Here is an 18,577-nt window from a genome sequence, read left to right as displayed (position 1 = left end):
TAGAGGCTGCAGTGTGCTATGATGGCACCACTGCACTCCTGCCCAGGTGACAGAGCAAGATCTTGTCTTAAAAAAAAAAAAAAAAAAAAGGCCGGGCGCAGTGGCTCAAGCCTGTAATCCCAGCACTTTGGGAGGCCGAGACAGGCGGATCACGAGGTCAGGAGATCGAGACCATCCTGGCTAACACGGTGAAACCCCGTCTCTACTAAAAATACAAAAAACTAGCCGGGCGAGGTGGCGGGCGCCTGTAGTCCCAGCTACTCCGGAGGCTGAGGCAGGAGAATGGCGTAAACCCGGGAGGCGGAGCTTGCAGTGAGCTGAGATCTGGCCACTGCACTCCAGCCCGGGCTACAGAGCAAGACTCCATCTCAAAAAAAAAAAAAAAAAAAAAAAGGCAATTGTTCCTCTCTCTAGGACACTTTGAGGATCTACAAAGGCAGCATAGTGTAGAGGTTAAGAGCAGAGGCTTTGAAATCTGGCAGGTGTGAGTTACAGCCCCATCTCCGCCACCTCCTGGCTGTGTCACCCTCAGACAAGTTACGTAAACTTCTCAAGTTTTCCCCATCCATAAAATTGGAAACTATTGAGTAGGAGTGTGAGGATTATACAGGATCACGCTCCTCAAGCCCTTAGCGCAGTGCCTAGCATGTGGTGAGCATTCAATCAGCAGTAGTTGCTGCTGTTATTCACTGTGGGGTTATCGTTACACCCCCAGCCTAAAGGGTACTGCATGGAACACTGTGGCTCCTTATGGCTACAAGAAGCTGCCTCCGTGCTTCCTCTGGGTCCCTTGACTCCCTAAGGGTCAGCCAAGCCACTCCCAGCCCTGGAAAGCAGAGGGCCTTTGCTTTGCCTGCAAGACCCAAAGCTGCTTATAGTTAATGATTTTAAAAAACAGGAGGAACCTCAAACTGGGACAGGATTCCAAGGAGCCAGGGGGAAGCATAAAAGGGGCCTGCATGGACTCAAGAAATGTGCCAACTACCAACCAACGGCCACAGGGGAGGGGAGGGGACAGGAGAGAAGGGAAGCTGGAGACAGCTAAGTTGACAAGAAGTGAGTACTATGTAAGGAGTTAGTTTCTGTTGGGTGGGGCTGCACCAAGCTTTCCATAACTAGAAAGATGCCAAGAGCAATCCAAGAAGGACATGGTTAGTGCCAGGAGGCCCAGCCCAGAATCCCAGGCTGCACTAAGCAGACAGCTCTTCTGTTGGGCTGGACCAGTTTTTAGACTAGGTCCATAATAAGAGCACATTTTCACACTGAAAGGGGTGGGCTGTGAGGGTGGAGGAGCCTCTCAGCAGCCCACTTTGTCAGAACTGGCTCCCAGATAGCCCCTTCACACAGCTTTAGCTCTCACTCCCATCAGTGTCATTGGATCCTCTGAGGGCAAGCAACAGGGCTGGTGCCGGTGAATGCCATGTGGCAAGTTCATTACCCTCACACATCTCACCCCACACACTCCCAGTGGAGAACTCTTAACAGACAGCCCATACGCCATCATTCAGTGAGAGTGGGCATATTTTCTGCCCCAGGGGGCCCCCTGAAGACAGCTGAGGCTGGGTGCAGTGGTTCACACCTGCAATCGCAGCACTTTGGGAGGCCGAAGTGGGCGGCTCTCTTGAGCCCAGGAGTTTGAGACCAGACTGAGCAACATGGCAAAACCCCACCTCAACAACAAGAAAAATACAAAAATGAGCCCGGCATGGTGGCGTCAGCCTGTGGTCTCAGCTACTCAGCAGGCTGAGGTGGGAGGATCACCTGAGCCCAGGAGGTCGAGGCTGCAGTCAGCCATGATCTCGCCATTGCACTCCAGCCCGGGTAACAGAGCAAGACCCTATCTTGGCCGGCGCGGTGGCTCACGCCTGTAATCCCACCACTTTGGGAGGCCGAGGCAGGCGGATCACGAGGTCAGGAGATGGAGACCATCCTGGTTAACACGGTGAAACTCCGTCTCTACTAAAAATTCCAAAAATTAGCCAGGAGTGGTGGCAGGCGCCTGTAGTCCCAGCTACTTGGGAGGCTGAGGCAGGAGAATGGCGGGAACCCGGGAGGCGGGGCTTGCAGTGAGCTGAGATCGCGCCACTGCACTCCAGCCTGGGCGACAGGGCGAGACTCCGTCTCAAAAAAATAAATAAATAAATAAAAATTTTAAAAAAGCTGAGCCTCATGAGTGGTTCACATCACTCAAGGCTTTGTTCTACATTCACCCCTTTCTGCTGCTTCTTCCCATTTCCCCTTCTCTTTATTAAAGCAAACAAAGTAAGATGCAAGATTCCCACTGCTAGTTCTTGGTCCCCAATGCTGCAGGGGAGTCAGGGACATGAGAACTAACACGCTTTCTTAACGGAGCCTCCAATGTAGCAGGCATCGGAAATTGAGGTGGACTCAGAGTTGAGGTTTCCTGAGCCAATTGTTATCATCCCTGGCTGCCTCTTCCGGCCTCCAACAAATTCAGCACCATGAAGCTTCAAGTGCTCCAAAGCCAAAAGCAGAGGAAATGAATTTTCAAACTGAAGACAGTGGAAGGTAGTGGAAAGAGCTTCACACCTTATTCCTAAAGATTTACTCCATTGCCAACAACTTACCAAACACCTCCCATGTCCCGCCATTATCTCCCACCTAGCACAGTGCTGTAAAGAGCCCTAAAAGGCAGAAGAAAGAATCTTTTTTTTTTTTTTTTTGAGGAGTCTCTCCCTGTCGCCCAGGCTGGAGTGCAGTGGCGCGATCTCGGCTCACTGCAAGCCCTGCCTCCCGGGTTCAAGCGATTCTCCTGCCTCAGCCTCCCGAGTAGCTGGGTGCCCACCACCACATCTGGCTAATTTTTTGTATATTTTAGTAGAGACAGGGTTTCGCCATGTTGGCCAGGCTGGTCTTGAACTACTGACCTCAGGTGATCAACCCACCTTGGCCTACCAAAGCGCTGGGATTACAGGCGTGAGCCACCATGCCTGACCCAAAAGAAAGAATTTTCTAAGCCCTAAGAAGCAGTAGTATGGACTTCATTTCCTAAGCAATGGGATTTGGAGGATTTTGAGTGATTTGAGCAGGGAGGGCCATGATACAGGGAGTGTTTTTAAAAGATCACTCCAGCTGCAGGGTGTTTGCTTGATTGGACGGACAGAGAGACTAGGAGCAGGAAGACATAGGAGGAGATGACTCCAATAATGTTGAGCCAGCAGAGTGACATCCAGGCATTGTGACAATAAATGCTTGTTGGTGTGAACGGACCTGACTTGGGGCTCAAAGAGAAGGAACAAATTTGAGAGATGTCTTAAAGAAGGGATGAGCCTCTGCCGGGCACGGTGGCTCACACCTGTAATCCCAGCACTTTGGGAGGCTGAGGAGGGCAGATCACGAGGTCAGGAGTTCAAAACCAGCCTGGCCAACATGGTGAAACCCCATCTCTACTAAAAATGCAAAAATTAGCCGGGCGTGGTGGCGGGAGCCTGTAATCCCAGCCACTCAGGAAGCTGAGGCAGGAAAATCCTCAAACCCAGGAGGCGGAGTTTGCAGTGAGCCGAGATTGTACCACTGCACTCCAGCCAGCCTGGGGGACAGAGAGAGACTCTGTCTCAAAAATAAATTAATTAATTAACTAAAAAAGAAGGAATGAACCTCAAGGAGTGATTGGGCAAAGGGAGCAATCGCAGGGGTCTAAGCCCGGGAGCTCAGACTGACAGCACTATGGAGAGACACAGGAAAGCCAGGAAAAGATGCTTGTTTAGTGGGGATGACAAGGAGTCTGGTTTTAAATTAGCTGTTACTAAAAAAAATTACATTTATCAGATTTTTTATTTTGTGGAAGTAATCAATGTTCTCTGTAGAAATTTTAGAATATACAGATAATAATAAAGGAGAAAATAAAAATCAACCATAGTATCACTCTCCAGAGATAAACACTGTTAATTTTATTTATTTATTTTTTTCAAGACGGAGTTTCACTGTTGTTGTCCAGGCTGGAGTGCAGTGGCACAATCTCGGCCCACGGGTTCAAGCGATTCTCCTGCCTCAGCCTCCAGAGTAGCTGGGACTACAGGCGTGCACCAGCACGCCCAGCTCATTTTTGTATTTTTAGTAGATATGGGGTTTCACCGTGTTGGCCAGGCTGGTCTTGAACTCCTGACCTCAAATGATTTAGTCACCTCGGCCTTCCAAAGTGCTGGGATTACAGGAGTGAGCCACCATGCCCAGCCACTGGTGACTCTTAGAATCCTTATTTCTTTTTTTGAGACGGAGTCTCGCTCTGTAGCCCAGGCTGGAGTGCAGTGGCCAGATCTCAGCTCACTGCAAGCTCCGCCTCCCGGGTTCACGCCATTCTCCGGCCTCAGCCTCCCGAGTAGCTGGGACTACAGGCGCTGCCACCTCGCCCGGCTATTTTTTGTATTTCTTAGTAGAGACGGGGTTTCACCGTGTTAGCCAGGATGGTCTCGATCTCCTGACCTCGTGATCCGCCCATCTCGGCCTCCCAAAGTGCTGGGATTACAAGCTTGAGCCACCGCGCCCGGCCAGAATCCTTATTTCTTTTGTATCTGTTACCCAGGGTCCAATACACCTAAATTAACTGAGGAGTTTGGGAAAGAAGGGACATGGAACCTGGTCAGTGTGTTTTTCTGGCTAACTGGGATTTAAGCAGTAAACTTTTTGTCTCAATCCCTGTAGCTAAGAGAGCTTCAAAAATGTATTTGTGGCCTGACGCGATGGCTCATGCCTGTAATCCCAGCACTTTGGGGGGCCGAGGCGGGTGGATCATGAGGTCAGGAGTTCAAGACCAGCCTGGCCAACATGGTGAAACCCCATCTCTACTAAAAATACAAAAATTGGCTGGGCATGGTGGCAGATGCCTATAGTCCCAGCTATTCGGGAGGCTGAGGCAGGAGAATGGTGTGAACCCAGGAGGCGGAGCTTGCAGTGAGCCGGGATCACGCCACTGCACTCCAGGCTGGGCGACAGAGTGAGGCTCTGTCTCAAAAAAAAAAAAAAATGTATTTGTATAGTTCCTACTTTAGGAAATCCTGTCTGGCAAACACTATGCACCCGTGCTTTGATGAATCTTATAAGATGTCAAGGTCATCATTATGAATATCAGTCCGCATTGTTCAGAGTTTAATACGCAAAGGTAGAAAGGACACGACATTGAACTGAATGTACACTGACCCCAGCACAGCCCCTGGAAGTTTCTCCCCTCCTCTCTCACTAAATCTCTGATATCTTATCTCTTTCCTTTTTCTCCTTAAGGTGGCCTGATTAATTGAGGGCCTGATTACTTTGACTGCAGTTAATTGAATGCTCCTTGACTACAGTGTGCCCAAGAGGAGATGGAACCGGCAAGTTGGCCCAGCATGTCCGACACTAAATCTCAAATTTTCATCTGTAGTAGCAGGTAGTTCCATATTACCATACCGAAGGCCTGAACTGAGATGCTGGATTGGCCAAAGTCACCATTTTAAATTGCACTTCTCTCTTAACCCTGCAACCTCCTCTCAGAATCTGTACAAAGATCTATTACAAGGAAATTTATTATAGCACAGTTTATAATGCTGAAAAACTAAAAACGAACAAACAAACAAAAGCCAACCTAAATGTCCAACAATAGGAAAATATTTAACCAAATTATGGTACATGGATATTCTGGAATATTCTACATCCATTAAGAAGAATGTGGTAGTTCTGTATGTACTGATGTGAATATCTCCAAGACATATTATAAAACAGAAAACAGAAGTTATAGGAAGACTGTAATAAAATAGAAGAAAACGGAAGTTATTACATGACTGTAATCCCAGCATTTTGGGAGGTCGAGGCAGGTGGCTCGCTTGAGCCCAAGAGTTTGAGACCAGCCTGGGCAACACAGCAGAATCCCGTCTCTACAAAAAAATACAAAACTTAGCCAGGTGTGTTAGCACACACCTGTAGTCCCAGCTACCCAGGAGGCTGATGTGGGAGGCCTGCTTGAGCCCAGTAGGTCGAGGATGTAGTAGGCCAAGATTGTGCAACTGCACTCCAGTCTGGGCAACAGAGTGAGACTCTGTCTCAAAAAAAAAAAAAAAAAAAGAAAAGAAAAGAAAATATAAATTGTAAACCATAAGCACAATATGAGCCCATATATACCCCAGAAGCCCTGTATATGTGTATTTGCATGTAAATGTATGTGGATACATAGAAAGAGGACTGAAAATACAGCCACCAAACCCACAGTCGTGGCTACCTCAGGGGAGGGGGATGGAAATAGGGGCTCAGTCAAGGGAGTAGTCAGTATGCTTCCCTATTGTTTGACTCTTTTATAGCACGAATGTATTCGCACGTTACCCATGTAATTTTTAAACTTTTTTTTTTTTTTTTTTTTTGAGACGGAGTCTCGCTCTGTCGCCCAGGCTGGAGTGCAGTGGCCGGGTCTCAGCTCACTGCAAGCTCCGCCTCCCGGGTTTACGCCATTCTCCTGCCTCAGCCTCCGGAGTAGCTGGGACTACAGGCGCCCGCCACCTCGCCCGGCTAGTTTTTTGTATTTTTAGTAGAGACGGGGTTTCACCATGTTAGCCAGGATGGTCTCGATCTCCTGACCTTGTGATCCGCCCGTCTCGGCCTCCCAAAGTGCTGGGATTACAGGCTTGAGCCACTGCGCCCGGCCAACATTTTTAATATAAGAAAGAAGAGTTCTCACTCAACTTTGCAGCAGGGGTAATTAGGATGCAGAGTCTGAGAGGAGCTAAAAGGAAGGCAAAATGAAAGAGTGCTCCTGAGAACTGGGAGAGCGCCCCACTCCCCTCCCCAATTACATTTCCTGTTTTCTCCTCATCTGCAGTCACCTGTGGTTTTGAAATACGTTATACCACGTTTCGTATCACAGGCAGAAACACTGCTCTCTTTTTCTTCTGCCTCCTCTCCTGAGGACACACCAATTTTGTCTTTTAATTGAATATTCGTAAAGTTCATATTATCAAGAACAAGTTACGGCGGTTCCAGCTGCGCATCTTTCTCTCATGGCTGTTACTGAAGATAAAGAGTCCTTTAAGCACCCAAGTAGGCCACCTCTGTCCCCCACTCCCCTCGGCCCCTCTTCCAACCTCTGTGATAGTAAGCAAGCCGTATTTGAGGCCCCTGGGAACTGAGGGTGCATCTGTGTCAATGGAGAATTTCCTGCCTCTGTTTCAAACCAGGGTGGCTAAGTTAGTAGTTGTCATTCTAAAGAATGATAGCAAAAAGTTTGAAACTCATTGCTGATGACTAGGCTGTCCCTAAACTTTCTCCTTTGGCCATTCCCATCCAAATGCTAGGAAAGTGGCCAGGTGCAGTGGCTCATGCCTGTAATCCCAGCACTTTGGGAGGCCAAGGTGGGCAGATTACTTGAGGCCAGGAGTTCTAAACCAGCCTGGCCAACATTGGGAAAACCTGTCTCTACTAAAAATACAAAAATTAGCCAGGCTTGGTGGCTCATGCCTGTAGTCCCAGCCAGTTGGGAGGCTGAGGCAGGAGAATCGCTTGAACCCGGGAGGCAGAGGTTGCAATGAGCTGAGATCGCACCACTGCACTCAGAGGGAGACTGTCTCAAAACAAACAAACAAACAACCAACAACAACAAAAATGCTAGGAAAGGAAAGAAACACTGAAATTGGACTCTCTTCAGTCACCTACTGGTGGGCCCAAGCTCTCACACCTTCCCTTTCTCCATTTCCACTCCCAGCCCTGAACACTGATCTCTGAATGACCCTGCAAATCTCCAAGGCTATGAAACCCGTTTCATCGCTTCAGTGATACACGATGGAATATTAAGCAGCCGAGAAAAATGTTTTCTAAGAATATTTAATGACAAAAGGAAATGCTCACCAAAGGCAAACAACAACAGGGAAACCAACCTGTATGCACAGGGGTCATCCCAATGATGGGGGAAAAGTACGCATTTTTTAAAAGATTAGAAGAACACATGCCAAAATAATGTCAGTGATTTCTTTTGGGTAGAGAGATTGTAGGTGATGTTGCTTTTCTGGGTTTTCCAAATGTCCTACAATAGGCATATTTTACTTTTATAAACAGGGAAAATGTTATTTTTTTAAAAAAGATTCTATGATGATACTTTCCTGGGTAGGAAAGTGGCCTCAGATATTTTAGAAAAATCTTGAACTACAACCAAAAGGTGCTTGACAATTTGGCTCATCAGAGCATTTAGCTTTCAGGCAGTTTTATTGTATATAAAACATTTATTTTACCAGCAATACAATAAAACCCTCTTAGTCTTCTTATTATAACTGCCTTTTTATTTATTTATTTATTTTTTTTTTTGAGACAGTGTCTCACTCTGTCACCCAGGCTGGAGTGCAGTGGCACGATCACTGCAACCTCCCCCTCCTGGGTTCAAGCGATTCTCCTGCCTCAGCCTCCTGAGTAGCTGGGATTACAGGTGTGTGTCACCACACCCAGCTAATTTTTGTATTTTTGGTAGAGACGGGGTTTCACCATGTTGGCCAGGCTGGTCTGTAACTCCTGACTTCAGGTGATCCACTCACCTCGGCCTCCCAAAGTGCTGGGATTACAGGCGTGAGCCACTGTGCCCAGTCCCCTTATTATAACTTGTTATTATATATAATACATACATAACTGATAGTCATACAGTATAATTTCTTATTATAATGATTCATGTGAACCAGAAGTCAAATAATATATCCTGAAACATGTAGCAAACAGTCTTGATGAAACAATCAGGTAGCTGATGGTTCCTCTGCTGCCTCCAATGCTGCCAAGGATGCCGCTGTATTATCAGTCAGAAGAACCATATGGTCATAAGAACCATAAAAGCACTGATAAGTTCCCAGAGGTTTTGTTTTTTTTTTTTTTTCCTGAGATGGAGTCTCACTCTGTCTCCCAGGCTGGAGTGCAGTGGTGCGATCTCAGCTCATTGCAACCTCTGTCTCCAGGGTTCGACTGATTCTCCTACCTCAGCCTCCCGAGTAGCTGGGATTACAAGCACCCGCCACCACAGCCAGCTAATTTTGGTACTTTTAGTAGAGACAGGGTTTCGTCATGTTGGCCAGGCTGGTCTCGAACTCCTGACCTCAGGTGATCCGCCCACCTCAGCCTCCTAAAGTACTGGGATTACAGGCGTGAACCACCGCGCACGGCCAAGTTCCCACAGGTTTAAAAACAATTCTCAAATGCATCCAACACATCAAATATCAGAATGTCCCTCATACTAATTAAGCCAGGCTAAGAGGAAACTGAGTAGTAGCAATGCCCTATCCTGGGAAAGAGAAATGTCAGGGCTGTTCTAAGGAGAAATAAGGCCTGCAAAAGCTGGCAGCACCCCCAAGGGGCCTCAGAAATGCCCTTCAGTTGGGGAGCAGTTGTGCTGAAGAAGTACAAGACAGACTATCCTTACCAGACAGAGGAGGAGGCCCATTTTTGGCAAATCCAATAGATTAAACTGATTTTAATACACAAGATAAATTCCAGAGTGGCTTTTCATTCTATAAAAGGATTCATAGCAGGATTCCATTAAATAGCCGGCTCTCCTACTGCATTGAAAGCAGGATTCAATAGACAAACATTCAGCTGTCATGTACCTTTATAGGAAGACAATAGCTATCTACACCTACATGGACAGGCAATATCTGAAGGGTTGTTTCTGTTCCACTTACTGAGAGCCTGCTGAACTAAAAGCATAGACCGACCTTCCCTACAACTCTCTCCCCACCCAGCTCAAGGGGTCAAAGCAGGGAAGGGGTGGGGTTCAATTCTGCCACCTCATTTGGAAGCAGACGCAGGCAAGGACCTAAAAGAAATGAGGGCCGGGCGCAGTGGCTCAAGCCTGTAATCCCAGCACTTTGGGAGGCCGAGACGGGCTGATCACGAGGTCAGGAGATCAAGACCATCCTGGCTAACACGGTGAAACCCCATCTCTACTAAAAAATACAAAAAAACTAGCCGGGCGAGGTGGCGGGCGCCTGTAGTCCCAGCTACTCGGGAGGCTGAGGCAGGAGAATGGCGTAAACCCGGGAGGCGGAGCTTGCAGTGAGCTGAGATCCGGCCACTGCACTCCAGCCTGGGTGACAGAGCCAGACTCCCTCTCAAAAAAAAAAAAAAAAAAAAAAAAAAAAAGAAATGAGGCTGGAGAAAAAGGAAACATAAGCACCACACGATGTTAGAGCTGGAAACGCCCTTAAAGATCACCTAATCCAGCCCTTTCGTTTCACAAAAGGGGAAACAGAGACTCACAGAGAGGAAGTGACTTGGCCCACGTCACAGACTGATTTAGTGACAGAATAGTGCTAGGATCCAGGCCCCTGTCGAGCCGACGGCCACTCTCAAATGGAAAAGCTGACTCAAGTGGCACATGTGTTTCTTTATGCTGGTAAAATTCCGGGACACTGAGCTTCTGGCTTGATGCTGGTCAGCGGCAGAAGGGTCAAGGAACCGAACCTGGAAACCCGTGAGCTCCCCAAGGTGGTTCTGGCCCACAGAAGGCAACTGAAGCAGTCAATACAGTGCAAGGCGTTCATTGTGTGTTCCTGCTCTCTACTCACTTCCCCACTTTTCCCTCCCATTTCCCTCTCATTTCCCTCTCGTTTGACTGCGGCCTAAGCCTCAGCCTGGCCAGTTGCCCAGTTCTGTTTAAGAACCCCAAGGCTAACACAAGCCTAAGTCTAGGTCAAATATCCCCACCTCAGGCCAGGGGTGACCCCTGCTCAGGGTGAGTGAAACTTTCCCACAAAAGCCAGCCAGATTCTCTGGAAGCCAGGCAGTTGAAAGAGAGTTTTCTAGGTGTTCTGGCTATTGTTACCTTCAATCTGCTAAAAAAGAAAAGGTTTACCCACAGGCCTCTGGGTGAATGCCCAACTGCCCTCTGGGGAGCCTGAATTTGCCTCTGCCTCCATCTGGTCTTGTTTAATGGGGATCTGAAAAAACCCAGTTCCTGCCTCCGCGCCAGTGTTCAGAGCTGGGGGCCTCCAATGTGAAAGGAAACCAAACACGACCTCACACCTCATCAAGGCCAGGAAAACAGAGTTCTGCCCCTGTTACCCCAGGGCCTTCATTCCGGGTCAGAGAGGGCCATGGCAGGGGAAACCTGAGCCCTGAGGCCTGTCGCTGAGAAGACCTGCAGATCTTTTCCCTGGTCACCTTTAAGTGAGTGGAACGGATGACCCAACTCCAGGGCCAGTTGAGAGCCCGCTGCATAATTCAACAGATGGCTGCCTCTAATGAGAAGACACTGAAGAAGAGGATAACATTATTTCTCACCCTCCTGAGCATGTGGCCTCCTTCCTCTGTGCAGGCAGCAGAGAAACCCATGGTTTCAAATCCCAGCAGCAGAAGCCTCCTCCTGCCAAACCGAGGAGGAAGGGTCTGTGTTTCTAATTTATTCTGCGCCCCCCCTCCAGTTGTTACTTAAAATAATCCATCATTACATGGCTGGTGGCTCCAAGATTTTTATTTAAAGCAATATGGAGAAGAAAAAAAAAAAGAAAGAAAAAAGAAAACCCACACAACCCGTGACTGTGCTATATTGGATTTAAGCTGAGAATCTTTTTAATATCAGAGAGTCTTCGAATCACCCTAGTATACTCTTCCCTGGGTCCTATGGGGGTGCTGAGGGAGTGTAGTGAAAGAGGGGGAAGAGAGGCCATGGCAGGATTTTGATTTCTTAGAAACATCATGAAAAGACCAGTGTTTTTAAACAAGGAATCTGTGTCATCTGGTGGGTGTTTAATTGTATCACCCACTGACCAGCAATAGCACTTCGGACTAAGTAACTTGGTCTCCCTACACCCATTAAATAAAGAGAACAGTAATACTTGTCCAGGAAGCCATTGGGGAAAATGAAATCATACAGATGGAAGCATTTTGAGATAGCTGAAAGAAACATGTTACATCTATCCATGGCTTTCCTTCTTTCTTTCATCTGTCTTTTTTTTTCTTTCTTTCTTTCTTTTTTGAGATGGAGTCTTGCTGTGTCGCCCAGGCTGGAGTGCAATGGCGCAATCTCGGCTCACTGCAACCTCTGCCTCTCGGGTTCACACCATTCTCCTGCCTCAGCCTCCCGGGTAGCTGGGACTACAGGCGCCCGCCACCATGCCCGGCTAATTTTTTGATTTTTAGTAGAGACGGGGTTTCGCTGTGTTAGCCAGGATGGTCTCCATATCCTGACCTCATGATCTGCCCGCCTTGGCCTCCCAAAGTGCTGGGATTACAGGCGTGAGCCACCGCACCCGGCCTCACCTGTCTTGAATGTAGTTTTAATGTACGTGCAACTAAAAGCCCTTCTCAATTGTTTATGCTAATGTTAAACCATGGCTCTGATCATCCAAAAACCCAGGCAAGTCCAGAAATCAGCCCTACTTAGTTTGGGAATACCTTTTTCCGGAGTACTTATCTTCCTAATTAGTTTTGCTCAGGCTAATGCAATGGGTTTGCTCCCTTATAGCACACAAAGGCAGGGGCCATGCCTGGTAACAAAGCCAGCAATTAATAGAAAATTTACAGCAGAGACTCCACAAAGTAAATGCTATGCACACGACTGCAGATCAAAATCTCATTAGACGATACAGACAAATCACTCTGCTGTAATGTAGTTTTGTATTAAGAACACCACTAACACTCACATTTCCAGGATTTAGGATATGAAGAGGAAACAGGGCTTATTCCTGCCTTTCATCTGGAAGCTCTGAGAGGACAGAGTTCCTGTGTGCCTTGGCCACCACTATATCCCCAGCACCTGGCACAGGGCCTGGCCGATTAGTGCCCAGTGAATATGTGCTGAAGGAACGAATGAAAATAAAAGTGGGTGAATTGGCAAATGAAATGTTCCCAATCCAGTAGCAGATGTGAGATCTCACCCACCTTCACACCTACCCATTTCCTATTTGAAGCCCTCAGGAAGCCCTTCCTGTCATCCTCTGCCTCCATTCACTGCTGAGTTAGGTTCTCTTAGTAATGAAATCTCATGGCAGGCAGTCACTCTCCTGTGTAGCACTTATCACAAAGATAATTAGATAGTGATTTGTGTCTGCCTCCACCAGTTCCTTGAAAGAAGGGACCACGCGCATTTCGGGGGCATTGTCATTCTGCCCACTTTTTATTTTGAAAAATCCCAGGCTGGGTGCTGTGGCTCACACCTGTAATCCCAGGACTTTGAGAGACCAAGGCGGGCAGATCACAAAGTCAGGAGTTCGAGACCAGCCTGGCCAACATGGTGAAACCCTGTCTCTACTAAAAATACAAAAATTAGCCGGGCATGGTGGTGCACACCTGTAATCCCAGCTACTCGGGAGGCTGAGGCAAGATAATTGCTTGGGCCGGGCGCGGTGGCTCAAGCCTGTAATCCCAGCACTTTGGGAGGCCGAGACAGGCGGATCACGAGGTCAGGAAATGGAGACCATCCTGGCTAACACAGTGAAACCCCATCTCTACTAAAAAATACAAAAAAACTAGCTGGGTGAGGTGGCGGGAGCTGAGGCAGGAGAATGGTGTAAACCTGGGAGGCAGAGCTTGCAGTGAGCTGAGATCCCACCACTGCATTCCAGCCCGGGCGACAGAGTGAGACTTCGTCTCAAAAAAAAAAAAAAAAAAAGATAATTGCTTGAACCCCGGAGGCGGAGGTTGCAGTGAGCTGAGATCGCGCCACTGCATTCCAGCCTGGGCGACAGAGCAAGACTCCGTCTCAGGAAAAAAAAAAAAGAAAAGAAAAAAGAGACATCCCAAACCCACAGAAAAGTTAGAAAATAATGCAATGACTGTTCAAAAAACCCTCAAATTTAGAATCAACATTTTGAAATATTTGGGGCCATGTAAACTTTCTTCCGTGTTGTATCACCAATAGAGCTAGGTAATAGGGTTTTGTTTTCTGTGTTTGAGGTACGATACTATCTTTAGTGGGTGGTGGTAGGAACGCCTGAAGCAGAGACCTCAAAGGGAATCAAAGAGTAACTGCCACGTGATGATAGCAAAACCAGAGTGCAGCAGCAATCTTTTCCCCACCTGAAGACACTTGCTCTGAGACAGTTGACCCAGACCAACCCCAGCTAACTTTGTAGAGCAAAGTTAGCCCCTGCAAGTTCATTTGGGAGAACGACCACTACCTAGATTGCCACTGAAGAAAGCTCCATTGTTCACACTACGGGACTAGTTCAAGCCAGAATCATCCAGATACTCTTTGTATGGGCCAGCATTTACAGTCTGGATCCCAGAATGCAACACTGAAAGGAACAGCTTATTAAAAGAGCCAGCACATGCAGCTTTTGGGGCCTGCCCTGTGCCTTGGTTACCTTGGACAAGTCATGGAACTTCTCGAAGTATATATCAATAGCAGCCCAAACCACCTCATAGGCAGGAGGTGAGGTGGGGCATCCCAAAGATCTTCTATAGTTCTTTAATTATTTCACAGTGTCCACAATTTGTCACTCCAACTAGACTATAAGCTTAAAAGCCACGAACGTTTTGTTTTGTTTTGTTTTGGTTTTGTTTTTTGAGACGGAGTCTCGCTCTGTCGCCCAGGCTGGAGTGTAGTGGCGTGATCTTGGCTCACTGCAAGCACCGCCTCCCAGGTTCACCCCCTCAGCCTCCGGAGTAGCTGGGACTACAGATGCCCACCACCACGCCCGGCTAATTTTTTTGTATTTTTAGTAGAGATGGAGTTTAACCGTGTTAGCCAGGCTGGTCTCAATCTCCTGACCTCGTGATCCGCCCCCCTCAGCCTCTTTTTTTCTGTTTTGAGACGAAGTCTTGCTCTTTTGCCCAGGCTGGAGTGCAGTGGTGCAATCTCGGCTCACTGCAACCTCTGCCTCCAGGGTTCAAGTGATTCCCCTGCCTCAGCCTCCTGAGTAGCTAGGATTATAGGCACGCGCCACTACAGCCGGCTATTTTTCGTATTTTTAGTAGATACGGAGTTTCACCATGTTGGTCAGGCTGGTCTTGAACTCCTGACCTCATGATCTGCCCACCTCAGCCTCCCAAAGCGCTGGGATTACAGGTGTGAGCCACTGAGCCCAGTCCAATCACGAACATTTTTTAAAGCCTACTACCTTTTTTTGTCCAGTTGACAAGGGCTAACCATAGTGCTGGCCACATATCATTCAATCAAATAAATATGGACACAGTGGAGAAATGGTGTTGTCACACCAAACCCTTTGTGGTGTTCATTCAAATGGGATGGACTTGTATTATGTGCACCAGAATTGAGCTTCCAAAGTTGGCTGCATGCAATATAAGCCCTACCCAACAAGCCTTACCCAACAAGGCTTGTTTTAATCACTAAGGATGTTTCTCAACTGACTCTAGAAAGAACACAACCACTGCTTACACACACACACACACACACACACTAGGGCACTTACTCGTATGGTACCACGTCTCAGAGCTCATTAAAAAGAATTCTTGGCTGGGAGCGGTGGCTCACGCCTGTAATCCCAACACTTTGGGAGGCTGAGGTGGGCAGATCACAAGGTCAGGAGTTCGAGACAAGCCTGGCCAACATGGTGAAAACCTGTCTCTACTAAAAATACAAAAACTAGCCAGGTGTGGTGGTGGGCACCTGTAATCCCAGCTACTCGGGAGGCTGAGGCAGGAGAATCACTTGAACCCGGGAGGCTGAGGTTGGCAGTGAGCAGAGGTTGTGCCACTGCACTCCAGCCTGGGCAACAGAGCAAGACTCCGTCTCAAAAAAAAAAAAAAAAAAAAAAGAATCCTAAGCTAGCCACACTTAGGTTTATTCTCTAGTCTTCTGTTCCCAAACCCTGAATACATGTTCCTTGGAGGAAACAAGCAGCAACCAGATGTCCAAGGTCTCCTGAGTTAATTCCATCTTCCCTGGTGAATTACAACTTCTTGCAGACACAAAGGAGAACAGAGAGACAAATGACACATAAACAGGAGCTTCACTGGCTGGGGGAGGGGGGCATGGAGAGTGACGTCAGTTTTCCCAGAAACCCATTTATCACGATAACAAGGTCTCGAGTGCTTAGGCTGCTCTTTCAGCTTCAGAATCTGGCGTACGATTATGTTCTTCATCATACAGTATGGCAAGGCCAGCCAGAGCAAACTGGAGCCATGCAAAGCAAACCAAGTGGCCCTAAACCACCCCCTCACCCCCATTTGCAGAACAAAGGGCATCTCTGGGTTGCCTGAGTTGTGCCTGAGGTGAAACACACACAATCTTCTGGAATGTTCCCCTTTGCAACATCTGCCCTGCAATCCTAATCCAGGCAAGAGAAACTGGTGAGAATATGGAGGACAGGTCAATGCAAATTCATTAGCTGACATGAAAAATCATTAGCCTCATTTTTGGATGGAGCAAGTGTAATCCCAGAGATTAATTCCTCTACTTCATATACCATCTCTGACATGCAGGTAACCAGGAGCAGAAAAGCCACAGCAGAAAAGAGGGAGCCCTCAAAACACTAAAGCAATAAACAATGAGAGTGCCAATCTTGGGGGAAGAAAATTCTCTCAAATTCCATCATCACAGAGAATGTCTCCTGTCTACTCCTGGTCCTTCCACATCATGACTGCATAAAGTGCACTGTGCTAGGGTGTGCAGGGGGTGGAGGAGGTTCTGAAGAAATGATCCTGCCTTTCCAAACAGGGGCAAAAGAGAGGAATACATTAATACATATTCTGTAGAGAAAATACTATCAGATTCTGGCTTCAGATTTTGAAAAATCAATTTCAATTACACCAAATACCTAGAGGCTTTTTTTTTTTTTTTTTTTTGGTACTGTAATTGCATTGCATGAACTATTTTCCTAAACAAGTAAGCTACAAGGTTGAAAAACATTTTTATGTGGTTCAGAGATTTTCGTCAAGTAGCATTTGGTGTCATGGGATTTGACCTACCTCTGTCTCCCACTCCTTCCTCACCTCGGGGTGCTGGTGGGCTTCTTAAAGTCCCAGATACCCATAGATGAATAGACAAGCTAGGGTGTCCCCCCCAAATGGAATTCATCGCCCTTTGCAACCAAACTTCTGGTCTAAAAAACAAACATGGAGCCTCAGGTCACTTCAACATGGTTTCTCTGCACATCGCAGGCTGGAAAACTTCAGTTCTTTAAATGAAGATTTTTTTTTTTTTTTTTCCCCTGAGTCGGTCGCCAACAAAAAAAGAGACGGCACCGCTTTTGCGAGTCTCACACTTATTTTCCTGAGTCTCCATAGAAAGAAGCCAGCTCCACAGGTTTTGGCACACAAGCCCAGTTACACTGAACATGCACCCGAGACAGATCCTCAGAGGCCCGCTCCAAAACATGCCAAAATACGCAGCCAGCCACCTACAGGCCAGCCAACTGCACCCTACACTGACGCACAAATGAGACCCAGAGGCACACAGCACAAGCAGACAGAGAGGCGTTCGGACACACACCACAGAGGTGAGCACACTCAGAGAAACAGGCGGACTTCTTTGGGTCACAGACAGAACCCCGGCGCCGCCGCCGCCCGCCCGGGAAGACACGAGCGCGCGCGCGTGCACACATACGCGCACACCGATACACACACAGACGCAGTCACATATGTAATGCATATAGAGAAACCTTATCCCAGCCAGTCACTTCCCCGCCCCCCTCGCCACTCACAGCCTTCTGCCCCAGGCTAACCCCAGCCCCGCGCCTCTTTGCCTATGCCGTCCCGGGTCACAACGGGCAGCCGTGCGCAGGGGCGCGGCAAGGCCAGGGTGCCAGGGACCTGGAGGGCTCGGCGGCTCCTACGGCCATTCATTCGGCAACGCCCCAGCCGTGGGGCCGCAGCTGCAGCGAGGGAGGCGGCCGCGCTCACTGCGGCTCTTGGGCAATGCAAGTTCAGCCGCCGGCCCACAGGCTTTGCCAGCCCCCCTGCCGCCCCCCGACCCCCGCGCGCCACCACCGTTTTCCGGGACTGGCTGGGGGACTGAGCTGCTGACCCCGGGAGCAGAAGTCCCACCGTGCCCTCGGCTCCTGGATGCTGCCTACTGCCCTCCTCGCGATGTGGGGGCGGCGGCCAGGTCTCCTTGACCCTCCCCAGGCCCTGGGCCCTGGCCCTGGCACCCAAGCTCTGCACTTACCACCTGGCGAGCTATATCGGTCGCTGCCATCGCTCCTGCGTCCGCCAGGGCTGCCACGGGTGCAGCCGCAACGGGAGCTACTGCACAGGAAACAGAGGAGCTCCTCCGACAAAGAGAAAGTGTTACACTTCGGGCGCGACCAAGTCCGGTGGGGGGAGGTGCAAGGGAGGGGCCCCCTCGCCGCTGCTCCAACCCCAACCTCCCCTCTACCGCCCACCCCTTGAAAGTAGGGTATGGAGAGGGGGCGGATTTAACGCGCCGCTTCCCACTTCGGCCAGCCCAGTTCCAGTTCTTCCTGCAACCCCAGCCGCAGGCTTCTGCGAAGGGGGGCGGGGGCTCCCCTCGGTGACCAAGTCCTCTGCCCCCCCCGCCACTTGGCTCCGTGGTACGTCCCGACCTCTGCTGAATTGTCACACCCCCCTGCTCTCCTTTACATCCCTAAGTCCCCAGACCCCGGAGGCTGGAAGGGAGCCCCCGCCCCTCCCCCCTCCCATGCTAAGCTCAGCGGCCAAGCTCTGCAGTTCTCCTCCCGGCCCCCGGAACCCCCCTTCCTTTCCACCG

At 48.9% G+C, this 18,577-nt stretch overlaps 1 protein-coding gene across 8 annotated transcripts in view; it reads right to left on the bottom strand.

Moving 5' to 3' along the window:
* The window catches only part of SEPTIN6 (septin 6), an 80,993-nt gene extending 62,822 nt beyond the window's left edge, over positions 1-18,171 (bottom strand). For 5 of the 8 annotated variants that reach the window (XM_024788680.2, XM_011718520.3, XM_071089293.1 and 2 more), the window contains exon 1: positions 11,230-11,295. In XM_024788680.2, the coding sequence (XP_024644448.2) occupies positions 11,230-11,280 (51 nt within the window). In that variant the 5' untranslated portion in view covers positions 11,281-11,295. Of the gene's footprint in view, positions 1-11,229; positions 11,296-18,016 lie in introns of those variants that run through there. The other 3 variants (XM_011718524.2, XM_011718519.2, XM_011718522.2) reach the window with 1 other exon arrangement.
* Between the last annotated feature and the right edge of the window lie 406 nt (positions 18,172-18,577).

The sequence above is a fragment of the Macaca nemestrina genome, chromosome X, assembly GCF_043159975.1.
Source record: "Macaca nemestrina isolate mMacNem1 chromosome X, mMacNem.hap1, whole genome shotgun sequence".
NCBI lineage: Eukaryota > Metazoa > Chordata > Mammalia > Primates > Cercopithecidae > Macaca > Macaca nemestrina.
This window is presented reverse-complemented; position numbering and strand designations above follow the sequence as displayed.